The sequence below is a fragment of the Vicia villosa genome, unplaced genomic scaffold (genome assembly GCF_029867415.1).
Source record: "Vicia villosa cultivar HV-30 ecotype Madison, WI unplaced genomic scaffold, Vvil1.0 ctg.002710F_1_1, whole genome shotgun sequence".
Classification (NCBI taxonomy): Eukaryota; Viridiplantae; Streptophyta; class Magnoliopsida; order Fabales; family Fabaceae; genus Vicia; species Vicia villosa.
The window spans coordinates 146184-157905 of NW_026706009.1; the positions used below are offsets into that span (position 1 = coordinate 146184).

General features: G+C 35.0%; 1 protein-coding gene across 1 annotated transcript; it reads left to right on the forward strand.

The window, feature by feature from the left end:
- The first annotated feature begins 2868 nt into the window (after window positions 1-2868).
- LOC131639610 (serine hydroxymethyltransferase, mitochondrial-like) lies at window positions 2869-9137 on the forward strand. Its single transcript, XM_058910093.1, has 15 exons — window positions 2869-3069; window positions 3154-3195; window positions 3578-3664; window positions 3783-3904; window positions 4015-4091; window positions 4307-4431; window positions 5185-5277; window positions 6190-6282; window positions 6373-6570; window positions 7232-7336; window positions 7428-7493; window positions 7637-7714; window positions 8269-8380; window positions 8466-8576; window positions 8680-9137. Exons 1-15 carry the CDS (start codon window positions 2986-2988, stop codon window positions 8826-8828), a joined length of 1542 nt encoding a protein of 513 aa, XP_058766076.1. The 5' UTR covers window positions 2869-2985; the 3' UTR covers window positions 8829-9137.
- Window positions 9138-11722: the final 2585 nt, after the last annotated feature.

Here is an 11722-nt window from a genome sequence, read left to right on the forward strand (position 1 = left end):
AGTTACGGTTCAAGAGTTACGAAGTTTCAAAGTTTTGGAAAAATAGAAAAAGCTGTCATCCGCTTCAGCTCCGCTCAGCGGACCTTCGCAGAGAATTTTCTGCAACAGGACCTCCGCTCAGCGGACCCACCTCCGCTCAGCGGACCTGCGTAAACCCAGAAAAAACCAGAACGCACCAGAACTGTTCCAGGCCCCCTATACCCACCAAAACCACTCCAAAACATCATTACAACACCAATACAACACATACAAACCATAGAAACAACCTATTATCACACTTTTCATGGTTAATTCACCAATCTATCCCAAAACCTAACTTTTTATACAAACTCAATCAAGCCATAGAAAAGGAAAACAAACATGATCAATCACTACAACACAACAAGGATATCATTTATTCATCATACAATCATTCTCAAACAAACTTAGATCAAACAAAGATCACACAAGAAAATTGTGGAAATTGGAACAAGAAGAACAAGAACAAGAACAAGACTATAAGAATCATACATCCAAGATAAATTAGATTCACCCCCTTACCTTGCTATAGCAACGATCGGAACTCGAATCGGTCGAGAATCCACCAATCTACACTTTTTCCTTCTTTTCCTCTTCTTCTTTCTCTCTTCTCTTTCTTTCTTTTCTTTATTTCTCTTCTTTCTATCTTTGTTTTCTTTATAAAGAAAATATCTTCCTCGCGGAAATGACCAAAATGCCCCTACGCTCAAATATCGTTCAAACGCCCCAAAACGCGGAATATTATCTTAATAATATTTCCGGTACCAAAAATATGAAAACCTTCAATTAAATATTAGTCCGCCATCCCGAACTAATACCGACTGAAACAACTCCAAAACGGTACAATTCCAATAAACGTCACAAACGTCCAAATCAAGTATATACTTATTTTCCGGGCGTTACATTGATGGCTTGACTTGTGATTAAGTGTAGATTAAGAAAATAATGTTCTTTCATATCTTCATTACATGTCAAACATCACCATATGTCTAATGAAGTAAGTTTCGGTGGCGTGAAACCTATAATGACACCTGTTGCCATTTCAAGAAGAGAATATTGTTTCTTTCAACAACAATAACAATGTTCAAGACTATAGGAACAATTCATCTGTTGATGACATAGATCCTTTACCTAAAAAGGATTCTAATCATAGCCAATCAAATGCATGAGCTAACTATATGTGTTAGTTTTCCTCGTGGTTGTTCTTTACCTGAAAAGGATTCTAATCATAATGCCATTTTGAATGATATGGTTTGTAATACCACTTCGAACTGATATGTAATTCTGTTAATGCTTATTGAAATTATATAACTTATAATGTCATTTAGAATTGTGTGGGAAATGGTTCTTTAACTTTATGGGCATGTTTTAAACGAGTCACTGATCCCTTAACTTTATTTGCCGACACGTCATGCCACATACTCAATTATTAATTTTTTTTTTTGAAAAAATTAACAGAAGGACCATTTCAGTTAACAAAATGTTAGTTAAAAAACTAAAGTGTATGGCGCTGGACTTGGTAGGGAGAACCACGGTTCGATCCCCCGCAACTACGATCGGGAGGGGGATGGAACCACTTGATGCCAGAACTCGCCCCCGAACCGGACTAAACCGGTGGTATAAAGCCAAAAAAAAAAAACTAAAGTGTAATGTTTTTTAATTAAGGGACTAAAACATTAAATAAAATTAAAGGACTTGTTGTGCCTATAAATAACTACTATATTTATAGATAAATAAAAAATTTGGGAAAAAGATTAAAAAAACGTGTTTAGAACTTCGACTAATATTGTAGCGTGCAATATGATCAATAGCCCTTTGATTTTTAGAAGATCCGGATCTAAAACCGACATTAAGGGTGTGCTTGGTAGAGTAGAAAAAGAAAAGAGAGAAGTTGAAGAGAGAGAGGTTGAAGAGAAGAGTAGAACTTCTCTTGTTTGGTTGAGGTGAGAAAGAGAAGAGAGAGAGCTATAATTAATGGGTCCCACTACTTTTTCAATCTTCTCATAATTGGAGAGAAATGAGAAAGAGTATCCATTTTCCAATTTTATCCAATATTAAAATATTAACTTTTATCTATTTTTTAAATTCATGGTGTAATAATTTTGTTTAGTAAAGGATATTTTTGTCTTTTCAAAAATAGTTACATTTCTTTCTCTTCTATTTCTCTCATACTTCTCTTATAACAACTATATTTCTCACATTTTTCTCTCTTCTCTCACTCTCTCTAACCTACTTCTCTTTTCACAACTTCTCTTCAAAACCAAACACACCCTAAGCCTCACAAGAATATACAACAATTATTTACAGGAATGCTAAAATGACACTGGTTTTGACATCTACACCGTATCAAATACAGTAAAATCCAATTTTTTTTCTTTTATTTTATTATTATCATGTGCTTTGAAATTTGAGTTACTTTCCAAATAGTGATTCAAACTAATGTGTAAATGGCTAAGGTGTAATTATTTGATGTAAGTATAGCAGTTCTCATTGTTTATTCATGTGATGTCCTCCATGCTTTTCAATATTTAATACCCCACCCATAAAAAAGTATTCTGAGTTTTTTTTTAATTATCACTATTGTGAAAAAATTTATTTCTTTTTAATTGTCGCTTTCAAAACTCAAAATAATGTTGAAGAAAATTTTGTCAAAATTATTCTTAATTAATAAAATGAAGAAAAAATAAATAAAAATAATAAAAAATCAAATATATTATAGATAAAAAAAAAAATTAGAATTCGAAAAATAACAACAATCATTACCTTCCTAGGTATACTTAAAAATATATAAAAATAAAATAACAATTAAAAAGGAAAGAGAGAGTAGTATATATAAAATCAAATCACAATCACCACCAACCCCGCTCACTGACTCACTCCCCCTCCACTACCAACTCCCAACTCATATATACCAATACAACCATCCCCCAACACAAGCAAAACAGAAACCAAAAAGCCATCACAACAATGACCATGGCTCTTCGCAGACTCACCTCCACCATCAACAAACCAACTTCATCTTTCTCCTACACCGCTTCTCTCCATCGCATGGTATGTAACAAACTTACATCTTCTTAAACCATCTCATTATCAAATAAATCTGCATTTTCATTCTTGCTCCGTCTTTGATTGCAGTCATCTTCGCTCGCCGCAGAGAATCACAAATCTAGCCCCGATGTAAGCCATTTTAAGATTCAACTAACTCCCTCCTTCATTTCATGTTTCAAATTCACATCTAGTTTGCCGGTAACACGGTGGCGCCACCGTTATTTCGTCAAACTCATCACGATATCAATCAAAATCGTTATCGTGATTTTGTTAAATTCTTTACGATTCTAAACATGCATTTCATATATGTTTCATTTTCGCATCTGATTTGATCGAGAATTTCAAAAATTTCAGTGGATTAAACAGCTCAACGATCCTCTTGAGGTGGTGGATCCTGAGATCGAAAATAATAGTCATCGTGATTTTGTTAAATTCTTCATGTTTCTAAACATGCATTTCATATATGTTTCATTTTCGCATCTGATTTGATGGAGAATTTCAAAAATTACAGTGGATTAAACAGCTCAACGATCCTCTTGAGGTGGTGGATCCTGAGATCGAAAATATAATCGAACTTGAAAAAGCTCGTCAATGGAAGGTGGATCGGAGTTTATTTATTTCTACTGTGCTTATTATTTTATTTTTTAAATTTATTTTGGAAGAACCAGACGGAGTGTAATGTTCTTATTTGATTTTTCTCTGTTATAAATCTGTAGGGACTAGAACTTATACCTTCAGAGAATTTTACGTCCTTGTCGGTGATGCAAGCAGTTGGATCTGTTATGACTAATAAATACAGTGAAGGTTATCCTGGTGCTAGATACTATGGTGGAAATGAGTACGGGGAATTTTGGATCTGATTATGATTGTTTTTTTTTTCAATTTCAAAAGTTTTTTATGGATTGATTTCATGTGTTGATTTTCTGTATATATTTATAATTTGATAAGGTACATTGACATGGCCGAGACCTTGTGTCAGAAGCGTGCACTAGAAACTTTTGGGTTGGATCCAGCACTATGGGGAGGTAATTATCTTGTTAGTTTTGATGTATTATATTTTAGCAATCTTGTTACGCTGCTGGGTAATTAGCTTGTTATTATTGTGGTGAACTCATGTTATTCTTTCATGACATCATTTCTTTATGCATTCAATTATTATCCATGCAATTTAGGTGAACAAATTTTGATCATATGTTTTTTTTGGAGAATCTTACATTATTACTTAATTTGCTTTTGACAGTCAATGTGCAGTCGCTATCTGGATCTCCTTCCAATTTCCAAGTTTACACTGCTTTATTGAAACCTCACGAGAGAATTATGGCACTCGATCTTCCCCATGGTGGGCATCTTTCACATGGATATCAGGTTAAGTTCTGCTTCTGATTACCATTTGATGTCATTGCACCTGCTGTCAGGAGTTGACAACCATTGCAAGTATGCACTAGCCAATAGGATATGAGGAATAGATGTTGTAGCAAAATTTATGTGACTGGTATATTGTCATTTTTCTTTTGTTTTTGCTTATTTAGGTAAGAAAATAATTTATCAAGGAAAGAATTTAAAACAGGACTTCTCTTACTAGGAAGCTAAGAAAACAAGCCTTTCCTTATATTATGGGGAGAAAGAAATTCAAATATATCAAATCATATTCCAGCTAAATAAACTTGTGATTAAATAAATTCTCTTTCTTAGATTAAAAATGGACCAGGCGCAATCTAAAAGCATTTCAATAGAGCCAAACCCTTTATAAAATATTTGCATCTCATAAAGTTGAAAACAGTGTACTGTATGCAAATTGCAAATTTGAAACCTCTTAACTTTTCAGTCTTACTCAAAGACCCCTAAGTTTACGTCACTCGCAATCTTTCTTTTACAGTGGCATCTATCAGTGTTATTTCTTTTAATTATTTTACACTTGCGTTAGTTGTGGGATTAGTAGGCTAAGCCAATGCAGAATTTTCCCAATGTTCTCTTTCAAAATGGCTCAATATTCACATCTGTTGCGTGATATTCACTTTCCATTTTGTTGTTAAATTGTTGTTTTATTAAAAGTTTTAGAACAATGTGTATCCTATTTCTTTGTACTCAAACTTTTATTTATATCTTTGTGTCCTGCAGACTGACACCAAGAAGATATCAGCTGTATCTATATTCTTTGAAACAATGCCGTACAGATTGGACGAGAGCACTGGTTATATTGATTATGACCAGGTACGCAGGTACCATTGTATTTCTGTATTGTGGACATGTCTGTTTCAATCAAAGACAATTCTTCTAATTCTAAATAGCCAGCTATGAAGCACGGACACCTCTAGGAGAAGGCATGTCATGGTGTCCGACACGTGTCAGTGTCTGACACTTGTATGACACCCGTACAACACGTGTCGAAAAATTTAAACAAATGTCGAAAAAGTCAGACAAGTGTCTCCCTAAAAAATAGTTTTTCTTTGCTTTGACACTTTTTGAATCGGTGTCTGACACCCGTATGAAACTCATACAACTGGTGTTGGACAGTTCAGACCAATGTTTCGAAAATAAATTGTTTTTTTCTATGCTTCAACACACCTTATACGATTCTTGAACAAGTTTCACACACATCAAAAAAAGTTAAACATGTATTGAAACAATGTTATCAATGAAGAATTAAAGACATTAATTTTGATTAGAATATTTTTAATTCTTTTAATAATAGATGGATAAATGAAGCTCAAATAGTATCATATACATAGCGGTGTCGGTGTCCTATCTTTTAACATTATCGATGTTAGAGTGTCCGTGTCTGTGTCGTGTTGCAATGTTCGTGTTAGAGTCTGTGCTTCATAGGTAGCCAATATTGTTTTTGTTTCACTTGCTAGCACCTATATTTTAGTCAATGTGCTAAGTGTTTTGTCATTCAATGTTTGGTTATAGCTTAGTACTCGATTGCCTCACCATTCACCATTATGCTATCTATTCTTTATTATCACATTAAGTTTCCTAGCGAATGGTAAAAACAATAAACAAAAACATTTTTGTGAGCACAGTGAGGCATTAGGTTTTGTGCTTATTGACAGTGGTTTTTCTCTTGCATGTCATGGATTTAAACATGTACTTTATGGCTTGACTTATTTAATATACCTGCAGATGGAGAAAAGTGCTGCACTTTTTAGGCCAAAATTAATAGTCGCCGGTGCTAGTGCTTATGCCCGCCTTTATGATTATGCACGAATTCGCAAGGTAAGCTATATCTGAGTATAGAAACTTAGATATTTTATGTTCATAACAATGTAGTGATGATATTGTGTCTTTCACATGTGAAATTTTTAGGTCTGTGATAAACAGAAGGCAGTTATGTTAGCTGATATGGCCCACATCAGTGGATTAGTTGCTGCAGGAGTTATTCCTTCTCCTTTTGATTATGCAGATGTTGTAACAACCACAACACATAAGTCACTTCGTGGGCCACGTGGGGCTATGATATTCTTCAGGAAGGGTGTGAAAGAGATAAACAAGAAAGGGCAGGAAGTAAGATTTAAATGCAAAATTTAATGTTATTAAAATTCTAAGCTAAATACCCCCACCAAAAAAATAAGAACAAGCATAGACCTTTCTTAACTCCCAAAGTTGTTTCTGTTATTACTTAATGCCCGTATAGTTTTATTTGAAGCGAATACTAAATTCTCACTTGAATGAAAGTTAGCCTCCTAGTAGTTAAATTCAAACTTCAAGTGGGGTTCAAGTGATAAATAGATAAATAAACATACTTTAGGCGTGGTTAAGTGATAATTACGCCAACTTCATTTGGTGATAAAAGAAAAGTCTTCATTTTTGTAATGGTAAGATAGCAAATGCTTATGTGCCTGTATGTGCCTTATTTTCCTTGGATTTAACTCAAAATGTAACATATTAACTGAAAATCAACCATTTGGAGCAAGAAAGGGCTATACTTAAAGAAGTTAAGTGTATTTTATCCCCGAAATGCAAGTTCTTTATTAGCTATAATTTTCCTAGTGTACCAAATTTTAAAACCTAAACTGTTATTCTTTCGCCTTTTCACCCTCCCTCATAGCTTCTTGTGGGCACATGAAATTGATCCTCCTCCTAATCTTAGTGTCAACTATTTTTATAGATTTTGCTGTAAAGTAATTTCAACAAAAATTTCACTGGCTGTATTTCATCCTGACAGGTGCTCTATGACTATGAAGACAAAATAAACCAGGCTGTTTTTCCTGGACTTCAAGGTGGTCCTCACAATCACACTATTACAGGCCTAGCAGTTGCATTGAAGCAGGTTCTTTATCAGACCAGTCAAAGAAACTACATTCATTTGCGTTTTTGTTGCCTGGCTGATGCAATCAGTTGTTCATTTTTTTTTCATATAGGCTATGACACCAGAGTTCAAGAATTATCAGAAACAAGTTCTTAGTAACTCCTCGACTTTTGCACAGGTAAATTGAATGTGTTTTGTATGATGAACAACACTCCTCTATAGAACAATTGAAAACTAGTTATTATATGTATCTTCTACTTATTGTTTAACCTGACAAATGTTACTGTTACTGCTGAATCTGTGATGTTAATTAAACTCCAGAGTCTGTTAGAGAGAGGATATGACCTTGTATCTGGCGGAACTGAGAACCATTTGGTGTTAGTGAACTTAAGAAACAAGGTAAATGTTGCAGTTCTTTTGTCTGAAAATTTCTTGCTACTAATATGTTTCACATAAATGATTCTAAATAGTTCCGTTTTGTTCATACACATCAATTAAACATATGAATAAATATGCGAGCTTGCAGTTACATTGGGTGCTGAGAATGTAAAATCGGCTATTACATCGAGTACTGTATAGATCCCCCTTCTTTAATAGTTTAGAAAGGAACAGGCAACAGTGTGACATATGCAGGACTAGGTTTTTTTTATATATAATTATCACAAGGGACATTTTATTGGGAAGTAGATCAGCTGAAATGCTGAATGATAAGATTTTCGGTTTAGACAGCAAATAGAAACTATTCTACCAGTCAAACTACTAGAAATATCTCAGGCCTTCAAATAAAACAACGGGTTTGTTAAATTACGGAGTTATTTTATTGGATGTCTCTTTTATTTAGATTGACCTCGATTGTAAATATGTTAATATTGTTATTGAATTCTATTTGTCGGGTAATATATTTTGCAAAACATCAAAGGGAACAAATTGTCTTATTCTGTGCTATTCGACAGGGCATTGATGGCTCTAGGGTTGAGAAGGTGCTAGAATCAGTTCATATAGCTGCCAATAAAAATACTGTTCCAGGGGATGTGTCTGCTATGGTTCCAGGGGGCATCAGAATGGGTACTGTGTCTGTTAGTAACTTTTTATAGGCATATTGGTAAATCTATAATTACATGTTGATTAAGGTTATGTTTTCGTGATTCAGGAACCCCTGCTCTCACATCCAGGGGTTTTATTGAGGGTGATTTTAAAAAAGTAGCTGAATACTTCGATGCGGCAGTCCAAATAGCCTTACAGATCAAGGAAAATACTCAAGGTTGATTCTACCTTCCTGCATCATAGTTTTTTATGCCATAACATTTGCATCATTGCTTTCACTTATGCTTACTCACTCTTGTAACTGATTAATTTAAATCCAGGCAAAAAGTTGAAGGATTTTGTGGAAGCTATGCAGTCAGACGAACAAATTCAATCTCAACTTGCTAATCTCCGACGTGAAGTAGAAGATTATGCTAAGCAGTTTCCCACAATTGGTTTTGAGAAAGAGACAATGAAGTATAATAAGTGAAGATGAAGAAGCATGGAGTTGCTTTTGGAGTTTTATTTGGAAGTTTATGGAATAACAGCCCAAATTTGAATATGTTGCTGAACATATTCATATTCTGGTCCTAGAAGAAATTGTGAATTATATTATCAATGGTTAAGTGAAAGAGAAAAGGGAAAAGTTTTCTGTCAATGATAATAATCCTTTTATAGGGATGAGCATTTTCTTTCAAACTTGATAATAGATAATTATTTGGAGTTGAAAGTTCCTTTTGATGATCAATGTTGTATCAGTGTAACAAAACTGAAGATTGAGCATTTTTTGGATTTGTTATTTTCTTATTTGTATTATTTTTTTTTTAAGCAAATAAGATATAATACTTAAAAAAAACAGTTAATACAAAAGGTTAATACAAAAGGTGATCAAAAGATCCAACTTTCAAGCCAAAAGATCCAACCTTCAAGCCAAGCAAAGCCTATAGCATCAACTGTGCTATATATTTCCTAATTCTCCTATCATGTCATCCTCTATACACAACATTATCCTTGATATTTTGAACTATATCTCTATTTCTATTATGTGTAAAAATCACACTATTTCTCCTATGCCATATACTATAAACAGTTTCAACAAAAGCAAGTTTCAGCAGGCTTGCTTTCCATCCTTTCTTAGTAATCTCTTGCATGAGCCACTGTAATTCATCAGCCCAAGGGGGAGGCTTTCCATCCTTTCTTAGTAATCTCCCGCATGAGCCACTGTAGTTCATTAGCCCAAGGGAGAGGCTGGTGATTTTTGTCCAGCCATGAGAGGATCTGTTTCCATGTGTCAGCATTATCCTTACAGTAAAAAAACAGATGGGATGCACTCTCCTCAGCATTGTGGCACAGGCTGCAAGTACTGTCAGTTAGCATGTTGAATCTTCGCAATCTATCTTTGGTGGCAAGCTTTCCATGACAAAGTAACCAGGCTGTGAATTTTGCACACGGTCTGGCAGCATTCCTATGGAACAAACTTCACAACACAGGATTTATGTCTTCATTCATGGCAGCATAGAAAACACTCATCTTAAACTTACTTTGGGTCAGCATTCTGTCCCAAATCAATTGATGTTGCTGTACCTCATCCCTTAGCTCCATAACTCTTTTTATCACCCAAGAACTATTCTGAACAATTCTAGCCTCCATCACATTATGCCCTTTCAGATAATATATGTGGACCCACTTAACCCACAAATTATTTGTTTTCCTGCATAAGTTCCAAAGACATTTCAACATAGTAATTTTGTTCCACATGGTTAGATTAATTAACCCTTGTCCTCCATATGTCTTAGGGATGCAAACAGTTCTCCAAGCTACAAGATTCTTCTTACTAGCTTCTAGATTACCTGTCCACACAAAAATCCTACACATAGCATCTATCTTATTGATCACAAACTGGGGCAAGGGAAGGCATTTCATCCAATATTGGGTTATTGCCATCACAATACTCTTCACAAGCATAATCCTCCCTGAGTAGCTTAGTAATCTAGTAGACCTATGCTTCATCCTTTGCATAATCTTGTCAATAAGAGGCATATAGTGATTACAATTCAGTCTCTTACTAGTTATGGAGACCCCCAAGTACTTCATAGGAAGCTGCCCCTCATCAAATCTAGTGGCTTTTATCATAAGGTCTTTAGCTTCCCGATCCATGCCTCCACAATACACTTTGCACTTCTTTGGATTTATCACCAATCCAGTTGAGTCAGAAAAAACCTTCACAGTCTTTAACATTAAGCTCACAGATGTAGGATCCCCTCTGCAAAAGAGTAAGATATCATTTGCAAAAGTAAGATTAGTAATGCCAGTTTTCTCACATTTGGAATGATAATTAAAATCTGGATTATCTTGCATTTTGATCATGAGCCTATCAAAATATTTAATCATAAGAACAAAGAGCGACGGGGATATAGGGTCCCCTTGCTTAAGTCCTCTCTTTGCCTGCATAAGCTCAGAAGACTGTCCATTCATATTAAATTCATAAGACACATTGGCCACTGTAGTTTTTATCCACTGAGTAAACATGTGAGGCATCCCAATCTCTTGCAACACTGTTTCCAAAGCAATCCAATCAACCATGTCATAAGCTTTTTGTAAATCCAGTTGGAGCATACATTTAGGGGGTCTACCTTTCCTTGTATAACCTCTGAGCAATTCAAAAGCCAGCATTATGTGACTGTGTATTACTTGGCCAGGGATAAACGCTTCCTGATTGAAGCTAATTATGCTAGGAAGGACATCACCTAATCTCTTAGTCAGGATCCTTGAGATGATTTTATAGACAGTAGTACACCCTGCTGTAGCGGGGAAAATCTGATATCAAAGCCATAGGATGACTCGAATCAATATTTCAGTGAAAGTCGCCACCGCGCTGTCATACCCCAAATTTGTCCTACCCTTTATTCCTAACTGGCTTAAGTTTCATACTCATGTGCATCTCTCCATTAGGTCATCTAACACTTTGCATTCATTCATCAAATAAAACATCTAAAGGCATGGGATCAAGGATTTTGAAAGCTTAGGGCTTCCTAATCATGTGGAGGTGTGCATGTCAATTAATTTTTATTCTTCTGGTGTTTCAAATGGTGAAGTGTGAGATTAGGGTTTATTTCCCTGTGGTGGATCCAAGCTACGGTTTTCAACTATTGTGATAGAGCCAAACAGAGTTTCCAACTGAGGATCATGGAATTAGGCTCTCTCATTCGTGACTTCTTCAGAGCATTGCTTTTATGCTGAGCACAAGATGTCGAACTTAAAGAGGAAGTATGTTAATTTCTTGACGCACAAGTCTGAATTAAAATGATGACTCAAATTAAGGTGGGTCCATTGAAGTTGCAAGTCGACTGGAATGTTATTCATTAAGATTTAAGGTGGGTTTGC